The sequence below is a fragment of the Aspergillus candidus genome (assembly GCF_002847045.1).
Source record: "Aspergillus candidus strain CBS 102.13 unplaced genomic scaffold BDW47scaffold_6, whole genome shotgun sequence".
Taxonomy (NCBI): Eukaryota; Fungi; Ascomycota; class Eurotiomycetes; order Eurotiales; family Aspergillaceae; genus Aspergillus; species Aspergillus candidus.
The window spans coordinates 501,941-515,423 of record NW_020194011.1 but is presented as its reverse complement, the minus strand read 5'-3'; the positions used below and the strand labels follow the sequence as shown (position 1 = coordinate 515,423).

General features: G+C 58.5%; 4 protein-coding genes across 4 annotated transcripts; 2 read left to right on the top strand and 2 right to left on the bottom strand.

The window, feature by feature from the left end:
• Nucleotides 1-373: 373 nt before the first annotated feature.
• On the bottom strand, nt 374-2,320 carry BDW47DRAFT_134199 (putative very-long-chain acyl-CoA synthetase family protein (CefD1); the record flags this gene model as incomplete). Its single annotated transcript, XM_024818034.1, has 2 exons — nt 374-2,256; nt 2,311-2,320. The coding sequence occupies 2 exons, from the start codon at nt 2,318-2,320 to the stop codon at nt 374-376; spliced, it is 1,893 nt and encodes a 630-aa protein (XP_024675094.1).
• A 1,637-nt stretch (nt 2,321-3,957) lies between these two features.
• mcsA (putative citrate synthase Cit1) lies at nt 3,958-5,983 on the bottom strand. The gene is made up of 3 exons (XM_024819754.1): nt 5,439-5,983; nt 4,240-5,388; nt 3,958-4,172 (listed from the first exon to the last, which is right to left on the bottom strand). The coding sequence occupies exons 1-3, from the start codon at nt 5,484-5,486 to the stop codon at nt 3,972-3,974; spliced, it is 1,398 nt and encodes a 465-aa protein (XP_024675093.1). The 5' UTR covers nt 5,487-5,983; the 3' UTR covers nt 3,958-3,971.
• Nucleotides 5,984-6,703: 720 nt separating this feature from the next.
• Nucleotides 6,704-10,141, top strand: BDW47DRAFT_115648 (putative mRNA-nucleus export ATPase (Elf1); the record flags this gene model as incomplete). Its single annotated transcript, XM_024814824.1, has 2 exons — nt 6,704-9,321; nt 9,412-10,141. The coding sequence occupies 2 exons, from the start codon at nt 6,704-6,706 to the stop codon at nt 10,139-10,141; spliced, it is 3,348 nt and encodes a 1,115-aa protein (XP_024675092.1).
• Nucleotides 10,142-10,513: 372 nt separating this feature from the next.
• Nucleotides 10,514-13,344, top strand: BDW47DRAFT_75056 (AAA family ATPase SEC18). The gene is made up of 3 exons (XM_024819753.1): nt 10,514-10,974; nt 11,042-11,351; nt 11,415-13,344. The coding sequence occupies exons 1-3, from the start codon at nt 10,724-10,726 to the stop codon at nt 13,275-13,277; spliced, it is 2,424 nt and encodes an 807-aa protein (XP_024675091.1). The 5' UTR covers nt 10,514-10,723; the 3' UTR covers nt 13,278-13,344.
• Nucleotides 13,345-13,483: the final 139 nt, after the last annotated feature.

The following is a 13,483-nucleotide window of genomic DNA, read 5'->3' as shown; positions in this document are numbered from 1 at the left end:
CTCATAGACATCAAAAAAGTTTTCTAAATTAGAAACACGAATATCTTAGAGTTTAAAAAACAGCTACGAACATGAATTTCTGCCACCCGCCGAGATTGTTCACGACCAGAGCGACGAAAATGAGAACAGGGAGGCGCACAATCTCCCCTGTTGGCATACTCTGATGGTTAGTCCTGAGATCACATTTGATATGGCTGCTGTATAGCCTGGGTTATACTACTTATGTATTTGTTTATAACTTGTCCTGCATTGACATACCTTGAAGGAATGTAGGGTTTTGTTAACCACGTGACATCTGCTATATCTACTCAACTCTCTACACTTCATATACATGTAGACGTATATACAGTATCCCTATACAGTTTATACAAGATCAAAGCCGCGCCCCACCCCGCTGCAACACCTTCCACTCCTCCCCCCCAAAGGGCACATAAGCCCCCTCCCCAGGCGGCAACCAATAAAAGCGATCCCCGGCACCCCCAGGGACCTTCTCACCAACCCTCTCCAACTCAATGCCCTCCTCGCGCAGCGGCACCTTATTCTGCTTATGATTATGAATATGTGACGCGCTGTCGCCGACCCGCAAAAACACCGGCACCGCATACTTCGGCAACTTCGCCCTCGCGAACCGCGCCAGCGCCCCGAAATCAAACTTCTCCCTCGCCTCAGGCGCAATCAGCAGCGCCGCGCACCCAGCACGGCCCTCATGGTGCGGCACGCTCACCCCGTAGACATTCGCCTCCTGCACGCCTGGAAACTGCCCCAGCACGACGGCCACCTCGGCTGTGGCGACGTTCTCGCTCTTCCACCGGAACGTGTCGCCCAGTCTGTCGAGGAAGTACCATCGTCCGTCCTCGGCGCGGCGGAGCGCGTCACCCGAGCGGTAGAAGATGTCGCCCTTTTTGAAGACGTCGCGCAGGAATTTCTTGTCCGTCGCGCTGTCGTTGCGCCAGTAGCCCTGGAAGGCGGATTCGTCCGGCACGCGGACGAGGATCTCCCCGCCTTCGGCGTAGGTCGTGCGGGTGGCGAAGCCCGTCTTGCGGCTGCGGAGGATGTCGCCGGTGGAGGGGTCGATGGCGACGGGTACGTACGTGTTGTGGAGGACGAGACGCATGAGGAGGCCGTGGTGGCCGACGGCGCCGGCTGTGAAGGGGCCCGTGTTGTAGTTGAAGAGGGAGAAGACGCCTTCTGTGGAGTTGAAGAATTCGCCGACGGAGGGGACGCCGAAGCGCGCTTGGAACCGCTCCCAGATGTCGGGGCGGAGGCCGTTGCCGTACATGCAGCGGAGGCGGTGATCGCGGTCGAGTGGGGAGGGCGGGGCCGCGAGGAGGTAGCGCGCGGATTCGCCGACGTAGACGAAGACGGTGGACTCGCTGTCGCGGATGTCGGGCCAGAAGCTGCGCACGCTGAATTTGGGGCCCAGCGCGATGGACACGCCTGTGACGAGGCTGGCGATCATGCAGATGGCGGAGGTGCCGTGATAGAGCGGCATGCAGCTGTACCAGCGGTCACCGGTGGGGCCGGGGGCGTCGGGCATGGCGCCGCTGCGGAGGGATAGGGTTGTGTAGAGGCGGGACATGGTGAAGGCGCAGCCTTTGGGCATGCCGGTTGTGCCGGAGGTGAAGAGGAGGATGGCGGGAAAGTCTGCGGCGGTTTGGGCGGCAAGACGGCCGTCTTCCGGGATGGTGGATGGGAAGCTGGGAAGGGTGGCGGTGAGGAGGGCGGAGTCGAGTGGGATGAGGGTCATGGAGAGGTCGGACTCGATGGTCGGGCGGGCGCTCTCCATGCGGGCGACGCAGTCGGCGTCGTCGTCGACGAGGATGAGTTTGGCGCCGCTGATGCGCAGACAGTGGACCAGGGCGTCGCCCGTGAGGTTGTAGTTGATGGCGGCGGGGGCGCACCCGATGCTGCAGAGGCCGAGCCAGGCGAGGAGGAATTCCGCCCGGTTGGTCAGGAAGAAGGCGACTAGGTCGCCGCGCTGGACGCCCTTCGAGCGGAAGAAGTGGGCGAAGCGTGCGGCCGTGTCGAAAGCCTCACGGAAGGTGTAGACCCGGGAGCGCGTCCAGATGCAGACCATGTCGGGGTACTGTGCGGCGTTGGCGGCGAACACGTACCAGATGTTGCCCGTTCCTTGGGCAGCAGCTTTCTCATAGCTGCGCAGGCTGCGGTAGAGAGTCCACAGGGCGCGGACATCGTGCGACAGGTGGAATTTGCCATCCAGATAGGTGGCGGCCGCGAGGCCACCGGCGACAGCTGCTGTCGTCGGTCAGTGTGTCTATACTTGGAGGTGAGAGGAAAGCATCAGCATACCAAGACTCATGATTCAGGGAGTGAACAGTGAATGGTGAACAGTGGAAGACAGTTGGAACGAGGTCTCCGCACCGTGTCTTCTATCCATCCTGAACTAAGTCTGTTGGAAAGAGCAAAGATCGGCCATGCGGGGTTCGTCGGTTGTCGGCTTTCGTGGATGATCTGGCCGAACCAGTCAACGAGCCGATCAATTTGTACGGTAAAGTGAACACCGGACGTTGAGCATCGTAAATGATTTACTGATTCATAGGGTTTGACTGATTCATGGTTGTTAGGGCTATTGATGTCTGAGGTAAGCGTATCTGCATGGCCATGTCATTATTACAAGTATCGTCTAAAACCAGCGTCTTAATAGATCATACTTAGTATCATAGAAATGTAGTATATTATTATATTATCAAGATGTATACAATGCCAGTGGCACTAATTTAATCATATCTACTAACATGACAAGAAACAACTAAGAATAGTCAAGCGTTGAGCAATCCCAACACTTTCTTTTATAATCAAAAATGCCGAGGTCCTTGGAACGCGGGGCATGGATCTACACCGACTGACGGGTCGTTGGGCGGATCATTCCCTAAAGCGGGGCCATGTACGGAGTACATCCGGCAGTGTATTCTTCCTGCTTCATACTCAAAGTTCAAGAACAATCAAACGCATGGTAAACCAGTACTTCACATCCGAATAATACCCTGACCGTCCAGCCTAATGGTTCCTTCAAAGTCTACTCCAAAAACAAAGCATCCAATGTCTTCAAAGCCACTTGACAACTCGTCAACTCCTCAGCCGGCGAGCCATCACCATTACGCTGGAAAGCATAGTGCACCACAGCGCCGATCCTGGCAGCCTGCATCGATCGCATGTTCACGGATCTCTCCCCCCCCGGTGTACATCATCATAGACTTGGCATTGAATCCAGAACTCTTCCTAAAAAAGCATCCAGCATCCGCAAGCGGCACGTGTAATTATGCCGGCCGCTGAGATCCATGTAGCCGGTCGCTAGTAGAAGAGTGTCTAGATCCATGCCGAGCGGTAGTACTTTGGCTAAGGACCAGTCGACCACGCCTGTGATGTCAAACGTCTCCTCGTTTAGTAGGATGTTGGCTTGAGAGAGGTCGTTGTGGGTGGGGACTTGGGTATGGTTTGCTAAAGAGGATTGGGAGGCTGCGCTCCAGTTCGGTGTCTCGAAAATCTTGTCGATGGTTTGCTGAGTCCACGAACGCTCCTCCATGGGTCTAGACTATCAAGTTGGCTGCGTCCTTGGGGAGACTGTTGAATGGGAGAAAAGATAGAAAGGTTACCATACCCCGCTAAAACACAGTCAGGACCAGAAAGGTCGAGCAATCGCGCCTTGGGTCAAAAGAGGTAAACTGGTGGCCGATATTACGTGAGTATATTGGATGCATCTGCTGCCGTGCATTTACACTGACTGATGGAATGTTTGTCGGCCCTTTTTTGCCCTGACCCTGCAGGGGCAGTTGGCAGATGCTAGTGCTGCTGTCCAATTGGAAAGGGGGAATTACGCCCTACAAAGTATTCAGACCCCACCGAGTAAGTAGAAAATACATCTATTCTAACATTTTGTCTCTATCAATTCGAGGTGATTGTCCAAGCAAACAGGCTAATTCGTCAAATTCCATACATCGTCAAGCATCCCCTTATTTCTTCAGACCCAGCAGGTTGATGCTCTTGGGTCGCTCGATGGGCAGACCCAGGGCGCGGTCCCAAATCAGCTGCGCCAGCGGGCCCAGCGCGCGGCTGACACCGAAGGTGACAGTGTAGTACAGCGGTTGCTGGAAGCCGTAGTGGTGGAAGAGCACGCCCGAGGCGGCGTCAACGTTAGGGTGGGGGTTCTTGGTCTAGGGGGAGTCAGATTAGATGATGTTCCATGGAGGGACAATGATCAGAAAGGAATATGGGACTAACCTTGCCGTGCTCGGTCAGCACGCCAGGTGCGACCTGAGAGTTCTTCTTGACCAACTGGAAGACGGGGTTGGCCAGCACGTCGGGACGGGTGTCGGCAAAGTCCATGAGAGCCTCGAAGCGAGGATCGGGCTTGCGCAGGACACCGTGGCCGTAGCCCGGAACCACGCGACCGGACTTGAGGGTGGACCAGAGGTAGTCGCGGACGTCCTGTTCGGTGAACTTGGTGCCGATCTTCTCCTGCATGGCCAGGATCCAGCGCAGCACCTCCTGGGCGGCGAGACCGTGCAGCGGGCCGGCCAGACCCAGCAGGCCGGCGCTGTAGCTCAGGTAGGGGTCGCTGAGGGCGCTGCCGACCAGGTGGGTGGCGTGGGCAGACACGTTGCCGCCCTCGTGGTCACCGTGCAGGGCGAGGTAGAGACGGAGCAGGTCGTGGAAGTCCTGGTTCTTCGCATCGCCCTTGCCCAGCAGCTCGGCGAAGTTGTGCGACCAATCCTGGGCGCCGTCGAGGGCCTGAGTGCCGACGCTTTCGATGGCATCGGGGCGGAAGACCAGAGCGGCGACACGGGGGATCTTGGCCAGCAGATCGATGCTGTCGTCGAAGGTGGGCTCCCAGTACTCGGCCTTGTTGAGGCCCTGCTCGTAGGCCTTGGCGAAGCGGGACTCGGTGTTGAGGGCGGCCACGGCGACGGACAGCTGGGTCATGGGGTGCATGTTCGCGGGGAAGGACTTGATCAGGTCCAGGATGTGCTGGGGGAGGTGGGATTTCTCGGCGAGCTCGCGCGAGAAGGCACGGATCTGGGGGGTGGTGGGGACCTGACCGGTCAGGAGCAGCCAGAACATGGCCTCGGGCAGCATCTCGGTGCCGGTGGGGCCCTTGGGCAGCTCCTTCTGGCAGTCCTTGATGGTCTTTCCGTGGAAGCGGATGCCCTCCTCAGGGTCGAGGACGGAGCCTTCCCAGAGCATGGCCTTGAGACCCCGCATGCCACCCAGGGTGTTGCCAATCTTGACCTCCCCAATGACATCATCGCTCTGCTGCTTGACCTGCTGCAGCAGTTCCCGCTTAGCGGGGATCACGGACTTGAGGGTAGCCTTCAGGTCGGACTCGGTCGCGTAGGAGCGGCGCGAGGCGGAGTTGACCCAGCGGGAGGTCTTTGAACATTAGCGCTGTACCGTCCAATCACAATTGAAGTAGGGCTTACCTGGGCCAGCTTGGAGGCATGACGAGAGGTACGGAGGGGAAGAGCCATTGTGATAGTGATTCCAAAAAAGATGGAGAAAGACAATGAAGAGAAGAAGAGAGAAAAAGAGAAGAGAAGGAGAGGAGAGCGAGGAAGAGGGGAAAATAAAAGGATGGAGAATGAGAAAGAAGGGGGGAAGAACAGACGGTCCGGTTGGCCGCGGAGTAGCCTCAGGCCGAGGCAAGCAACGGTCGCGGTTGCATGCGGGACCCTAATAGGACCGACTAGTAGTGTGCAGGGAGGTGCGTTACAAGGTACCTACTGGGGAGTGGAAGGCGTAGGGGACCCCAGAAAGACTGGAGTAGAGTAACCGATACTTCCGGTCAGACGGAAGTCGATCCTTCCATCGGCCCGTTCTGTCTTTGTCTGGAAGAGTTCGGTCGGTTATCACATGAGGTGTCGGGTATAGGATGCTAGGGATGAGATCGGCGGTCGGTCGGGGTCGGGGGACGTCACGATGTTTGCTCGAACCCTGCAGAAGTGGTGTCGATCGTTGTGTATTTCTGGAATGGCAATCCAACCGTACATAATATATATCGAATGGATTTCTGGGAAGAATAAGATGATTCTATACAGATGTCCTCGGTTGTTGGAACTGGGGTGCGGGGTAGAGCGAATCGGGTTAGCGGGCCCCATCACGGGGTCATCACGGGGGTCATCACGGGGTATCACGGGGTCCCCGCGTGCCTCAGGAATACGCTGATTCATATCTGAGTCATCATAATATTACTCAGCATTGAATCAGCTGAGTCAGCTGACTCATCTCAAATCATGACTAAGACATCACGATCGGCACAGCCACCCGGCCGAGACCGACTGCGCCACTTCCCTCCGGCGGTGAGCACCCTCGCCTCAGGCAGAAAACTCGGCCACACTGGGCAGAAAAATCATCGCCGCCCCGCCTTTATCTCTTTATCTCGATCTTTTTTTTTGATTCTTTTTTTTCCTTTCTGACTTCAACCTCTCCTCTCTTCCCCCCTCTCCCCTCCTCCCCTCTTTTTGGGATCCTCCCCTGTATAGTGTCTCTTATTGTTTCTGTTTCCTTTCTGTCAGAGATACCCAAAAAAGTTTTTTCATTGATTTCTTCTCCCTCGTTACGACCATCCATAGGGGAGGTTCCTTTTTCTGCTTACTGAAAAGTTCTTCATTGGCTGCCTGATTCCCACAACGTCAGATTATCCCAAGATACGGTGACAACGACATCAATATCCATCGTCTTGTGAAGAATGCCCCATCAGGAATCGCCCGCCATGACGACCGCCGTCTCCAAGACTCCCTCCGACGTTCCCCCCACTTCCGAGGAGGTCGCCTCCCTCTTTCACACTATCTTCAATGCCGACACCTCCGACAAGGCTCTCGATGCCGCCTATGGCCTGACCAACCTGTTGATCCAGAGTGTCGGATGTGCCGGCTTCCAGAAATACGACATTCTCAACCCCATCAAGAAGGCCGCCCTCGACAAGAAGGATGGTGCCCGGCGCGAGAGCGCTATGCTCATCCTGGGCGCCCTGTTCGAGCGCTTCCCGCGCCCCCACCCCCTGAGTGAGGTGTCCTTCCTGCTGCAGGATGGAGGTCTCCTGCACATCGCCCTCGATGCTCTGGCCGACAAGGGCGCCGTCGTGCGCGATGCCGCTCAGTACGCCATCGACGCCCTGGTCGCCACCCTCAAGCCCGAGGCCCAGGTCAACGCCCTCTTGCCCGCCCTTCTCGCCTACCTTGGCAAGGGCTCTGGCAAGTGGCAGGGCTTCGTCGGGGCCTACGCCCTGATCGAGCAGATGGCCCGGCGCGCCGAGATGGGTGCCGGCACCCGCGAGGAGGAGACGGACAAGGATGTGCTCCGCGAGGCCATGGGCAAGACCCTCAAGGAGCTCATCCCCCTGATCGAGTCCGGCATGCACGACCTGAAGAACGAGGTCGCCAAGCAGGCCTGCAAGGCCATGCACGCCGTCACCACCCTGCTGTCCAACGACGACGTCGCCCCGCGCATCCCGCTCCTGATCAAGACCATGGAGCAGCCGTCGGAGAAGACGCTGCAGAGCGCCATCCACGCCCTCTCCCAGACCACCTTCGTCGCCATCGTCAACTCGCCCGTCCTGGCCCTGCTGACCCCGCTCCTGGAGCGCTCCTTGAACGCCCCCACCACCCCGCAGGAGACCCTGCGCCGCACCGTCGTCGTCGTCGAGAACCTGACCAAGCTGGTCCACGACCCCGCCGAGGCCCGCACCTTCCTGCCCAAGCTGAAGCCCGGTGTTCAGGGCGTCAAGGACCGCGCTTCGCTGCCCGAGGTCCGCGACCTGGCCACCCGCGCGCTGAGCGTCATCGAAAAGGCCATGGCCGACCGCGACCTCGCCAGTGGCGCCATCGCCAAGGTCACCCCCGAGGAGGTCCTCGACGTCCTCGACCACCAGATCCAGCAGCACGGGGGCCTGGTCGACCAGACCCAGCACACCCTGTTCACGCTCGGCAAGTCCTACGTCGCCGAGATGGTCCGTGAGGATGTCAACTGCCGCCTGCACGACCGCATCCCCGCCTGCATCACCCCCTACCTGCGCGGCCTGCTGCCCGAGGGCGCGCCCGAGGCCGTGGCCGCCGCGGTGCAGGAGCACTACGTCGCCGAGGACCACCGCAAGTACGGCAAGCCCGTGCCGGAGGACCCCAACGAGGTCGAGATCGTGAACGCCAACTTCTCGCTCGCCTACGGTGGCATGCTGCTGCTCTCCCACACCAACCTCCGCCTGCTCAAGGGCCACCGCTACGGCCTGTGCGGCCGCAACGGTGCCGGCAAGTCGACCCTCATGCGCAGTATCGCCGACGACAAGCTCGAGGGCTTCCCGCCGCCGGATGAGGTGCGCACCTGCTTCGTCGAGCACAACCAGGGCGAGGACGCCGACCTGTCCATCGCCGAGTACGTGTCCAAGGACCCCAAGATCGCCGAGACTGGTGCCGACCACATCCGCGAGGTCCTGCTCGAGTTCGGCTTCACCGACGGGCCCGAGGGCCGCCAGTCGCAGAACGTCGGCTCCCTGTCCGGTGGGTGGAAGATGAAGCTGGCGCTGGCCCGCGCCATGCTCATGAAGGCCGACGTCCTCCTGCTTGACGAACCGACCAATCACTTGGACGTCGCCAACGTCCGCTGGCTGCAGGACTACCTGAAGCGCCACACCGACATCACCAGCTTGATCGTCAGTCACGACTCGGGCTTCCTGGACGAGGTTTGCACCGACATCTACCACTACGAGCAGAAGCGCCTCGTCTGCTACAAGGGCAACCTGGCCGACTTCGTCAAGGTCAAACCCGAGGGCAAGAGCTACTACACCTTGTCCGCGTCCAACGTGCAGTTCCGCTTCCCGCCCCCGGGCATCCTCTCCGGCATCAAGTCCCTGACGCGCGCTATCCTGCGCATGAGCCACTGCACCTACACTTACCCGGGCGCCAGCAAACCCTCTCTGGAGGACGCTTCGCTGACCCTGACCCTCTCGTCCCGCGTCGCCATCATCGGCGGCAACGGTGCGGGTAAGTCGACCTTCATCAAGATGCTTACGGGCGAGACCATCCCGCAGGAGGGCAAGGTCGAGAAGCACCCCAACCTCCGTATCGGCTACATCAAGCAGCACGCCCTGGAGCACGTTGAGATGCACCTGGAGAAGACCCCCAACCAGTATCTGCAGTGGCGCTACGCCAACGGTGACGACCGTGAGGTCTACCTGAAGCAGACCCGCATCCTCACCGAGGAGGACAAGGCGCAGCTGGCCAAGCCCGTCGACCTGGGCGACGGCCGCGGCCCCCGCCGCATCGAGGCACTGATGGGTCGACAGAAGTGGAAGAAGACCTTCCAGTATGAAGTGTACGTTGTCCCCTTTCCTCCTACATTCCCCTTATAATGCTTCGCCTTTTCTTTCTTCTGTGGTTTGGGGAATACTAACACTCAAAATAGGAAATGGGTCGGTCTGCTGCCCAAGAACAACACAATGATCTCGCGTGAGACCTTGACCCAGCTTGGCTTCGTCAAGATGGTGCAGGAGTTCGACGACCACGAGGCCTCGCGCGAGGGTCTCGGTTACCGTGTCCTGGAACCTAAGGTCATCTCCAAGCACTTCGAGGACGTTGGCCTGGACCCGGAGATCGCCAACCACAACCAGATCTCGGGCCTGTCGGGTGGACAGAAGGTCAAGGTCGTGCTGGCCGGTGCCATGTGGAACAACCCGCATCTGCTGGTCCTGGACGAGCCGACTAACTTCTTGGACCGCGACTCGCTGGGCGGCCTGGCCGTGGCCATCCGCGACTACAAGGGCGGTGTGGTCATGATTTCCCATAACGAGGAGTTCGTGGGCGCCCTGTGCCCGGAGCAGTTGCACATCGCCGACGGCCGTGTCGTCTCGCGCACCAACGCCGCCGTCTCCCTGGACCGGTTCGAGGACAGCGCCGCCAGCTCGCCGCAGCCCGGCAGCACGGCCGCCAACTCGACGGCCACCAGCGCCGCCGCCTCGGCCGTCAACTCGGGCGCCGAGGACCAGGGCGACCTGAAGTTCAAGGCCAAGAAGAAGAAGAAGATGACCCGCGCGCAGCAGAAGGAGCGCGAGGTGCGCCGCCGTCTGCGTCACATCGAGTGGCTGAACAGCCCCAAGGGCACCCCCAAGCCCGAGGACACGGATGACGAGGCTTAATCGGTTTGATTGGGATTGAATTTGCTTATGACTGTTTTCTGGTTTTCTTTTTCCTTTGTAATGACTGGTTATTAAAAATTCTGGCTTGCCGATGCTCGATTATGATAGACGGATCGGTGTTTTGATTCTGCAAGCGTACCGTATATAGATGAATAGATTTGTCGATTTACTCTGATATCCTAGACCGTTATCCTCCGTAGAACCGTAACTGATAAAAGGGGGCTGCCTTGTGGGTCGCTCTAGACTTGTGTCCTGAGGCACGATGTTTGCCACGTTTGGCAATGACGTCTGTAGACGCGATCGGAATCTCAATCCGGCTCATCCACAACCCTCTTAACTCATCGATTGCTGTGTCTGGTTAAAGTGAGGATACAACCTCCCTGCTGAATATATTCCCATTCTCAACTACCATTATATCCATCCAGACAGTGGTTAAAGAAGTGTTCGACTCGGTGGCTGACTCGGAGATACAATACTCCGGCTGATCCATCCATTCCCCGAACCACCACCGTCACCTTCCTTCTCCTGACATCCCCCCTTCCCCTTACACCCTTCTTGAAACACTCAGGATTTAGACACAGCATGTTCAATCGCAACAATCTCCCCTTTGGATCGAGACCGGCTCCGTCCCCTCGCCCTGGCGGCGGCGGTGGTTACGGTGGCGGCGGGTACTCCCCCGCGCCCGCCGCTGCGCCGCGGTCTCGCCTCGATGCGCCCATGCCCGACGTCCCCATGAACAACGCAAGGAGCAGTCCGCACGCAGATGCCGACGGGCCGGTGTGGATGCTGCGCTCGGAGAAGAGTCCGACAAACGACTACACATATGGGAATTTGTACGTCCCCCCACCTCTTTCCTTCATACAAGCGCTGTAATGGGTAACGTGGCTAACGTGGTAACAGGGTGGCCGTATCGCCACAGGACTTCCCCCAATCCGGCGGGAAGGACTTCTTCCTTGTCATCAACGACCTTTATGTGTTTACGGCGCGCACGCTGGATACCTTCCCCCGCGGATTCATTTCCTTCTCGGAACCCCAGCGCACGTGGGCCAAGATCGCGGTCACGGATGCGGTCAAGGTGCAGATCTACAACCCCTTTCATCAGGATAAGAAGGCGTATTTGGGATCGACGGATATTGAGGTCGGGTTCGCGGGTCGAAGTCGTACCGATGAGCCGTATGATCAGAATGATTTGGCGAACAGTGTTCGAACGGTACGTACTTTGGTTTTCTTGTGAAGGTCTGTTTCATACCGGGACGGAGGCTGACAGCCGCAGAAATTCACCAACCAGATTCTCGCCCCCGGCCAGAAGATTCTCATGGATCACCGCGGGATCGTGCTGGCGTTGACCGTCAAGACCGTCGAGCTGGTGGACTTGATGTCGGAGAAGCCGGAAGAGGCCACCACGGCGGCCACCGTGCCCACAGCCCGGGGTATCCTCACCCCGCACACGGCGGTCAATTTCTTCAAGGACGCCCGGAGCAATATCAACGTCAAGCCGTCAGATCGCCGACCGGCGGCCAACTCGATCATTCGGCCCGATTTCAAGTTTGAGAACATGGGCATCGGTGGTCTAGACTCGGAGTTCAGCACCATCTTCCGGCGTGCGTTCGCGTCGCGGATCTTCCCCCCGGGCCTGGTCAACAAGCTGGGAATCCAGCACGTGAAGGGTATCCTGCTGTACGGCCCGCCCGGCACGGGTAAGACCCTGATCGCTCGGCAGATCGGTCAGATGCTGAACGCGCGGGAGCCCAAGGTGATCAACGGTCCCGAGGTGCTCAACAAGTACGTCGGTGCGTCGGAAGAGAACATCCGCAAGCTCTTCGCGGACGCGGAGAAGGAGTACAAGGAGAAGGGCGAGGAGAGCGGCCTGCACATCATCATCTTCGACGAGCTGGACGCCGTGTGCAAGCAGCGTGGCGCGGGCGCCGGGGGCGGCACGGGCGTGGGCGACAGCGTTGTCAACCAGCTCCTCTCCAAGCTGGACGGCGTGGACCAGCTGAACAACATCCTGCTGATCGGAATGACGAACCGCAAGGACATGATCGACGACGCGCTGCTGCGTCCGGGCCGTCTGGAGGTACACATGGAGATCTCACTGCCGGATCAGAAGGGCCGTGCCCAGATCTTGAAGATCCACACGACGAAGATGAAGGCGAACGGTGTGATGGCCGACGACGTGGACGTGGCGGAGCTGGCCCAGCTGACGAAGAACTTCTCCGGTGCCGAGATCTCAGGTCTCGTCAAGGCGGCGTCGTCATTCGCCTTCAACCGGCACGTCAAGCCTGACACGGTAGCAGGCGTCAAAGACGACGTCGTCAACCTCAAAGTGTGCCAGGAAGACTTCTATCACGCCCTAGAAGAAGTCAAGCCCGCCTTCGGCGTCGCCGAGGAAGAGTTCGAGAACTGCCTGTCGCGAGGCATCGTGCACTACTCGCCGCGGATCAATGAGATTCTCAACGAAGGCCACCTCTTCATCAAGCAAGTCGGCGCAGCAGACGCCACCCCCCTCTTCTCCGTGCTCCTCCACGGGCCCTCCGCCAGCGGCAAGACCGCGCTGGCCGCGCGCATCGCAATGGACTCCGACTTCCCCTTCATCCGCCTAATCAGCCCCGAAGACATGGTCGGCTACAGCGAGACGGCCAAAATCCAACACATCAGCAAGGTCTTCTCCGACGCCTACAAAAGTCAAACCAGCGTGGTGGTCGTCGACAACATCGAGCGCATCATCGACTGGGTCCCCATTGGCCCGCGCTTCAGCAACATCGTACACCAAAGCCTAATGGTCTTCCTGCGCAAGCAGCCCCCCCACGGCCGCCGCCTCCTAATCCTAGCCACCACGACGGAGCGCTCGCTCATCAAAGAGCTAGGCATGTACAGCTCCTTCGACGCAGACATAGCCGTGCCAACGGTGCAGACCTACGAAGAGCTGCGGACTGTTCTGGAGGAGTCGGGCGCGTTCACGGCGGAGGAGATCACGCGCGCGCTGGAAGGCATTTATAGCGTAAATGACGCGACGCAGATCGGGGTCGGCATTAAGAAGATTCTGTTGGGTATTGAGACTGCGAAGCAGGATCCGGATAAGGCGGGACGGTTCGCGAATGTTATTAATCGCATTATGGATCAGGAGAGAAGGTAGTTTGTATGCTTTTTTCTTGGTCTGGGTTTGTGTGGTAGATATTATAATAGAATATATTGTTTTGAAGATTGGTTTGGGTATGTTTTGAAATCTAAACTGTATTTGTATATAAAGGTTAGTGGGAATGGTTGTGCTACTCAGTGGAGACATATATCCGATCCAGGTACTGATATAGTGGAGATAACATGTGGTAGAGGATAGAAAGA

Excerpts from the sequence above, each read along its gene's own strand:
- mcsA (XM_024819754.1), bottom strand. The coding sequence starts at position 5,486 with ATGGCTCTTCCCCTCCGTACCTCTCGTCATGCCTCCAAGCTGGCCCAG. Across the intron at positions 5,389-5,438 it reads ATGCCTCCAAGCTGGCCCAG|ACCTCCCGCTGGGTCAACTC; the intron begins GTAAGCCCTACT and ends TAATGTTCAAAG. Across the intron at positions 4,173-4,239 it reads TGCTGACCGAGCACGGCAAG|ACCAAGAACCCCCACCCTAA; the intron begins GTTAGTCCCATA and ends GACTCCCCCTAG.
- BDW47DRAFT_75056 (XM_024819753.1), top strand. The coding sequence starts at position 10,724 with ATGTTCAATCGCAACAATCTCCCCTTTGGATCGAGACCGGCTCCGTCC. Across the intron at positions 10,975-11,041 it reads GACTACACATATGGGAATTT|GGTGGCCGTATCGCCACAGG; the intron begins GTACGTCCCCCC and ends ACGTGGTAACAG. Across the intron at positions 11,352-11,414 it reads TGGCGAACAGTGTTCGAACG|AAATTCACCAACCAGATTCT; the intron begins GTACGTACTTTG and ends TGACAGCCGCAG.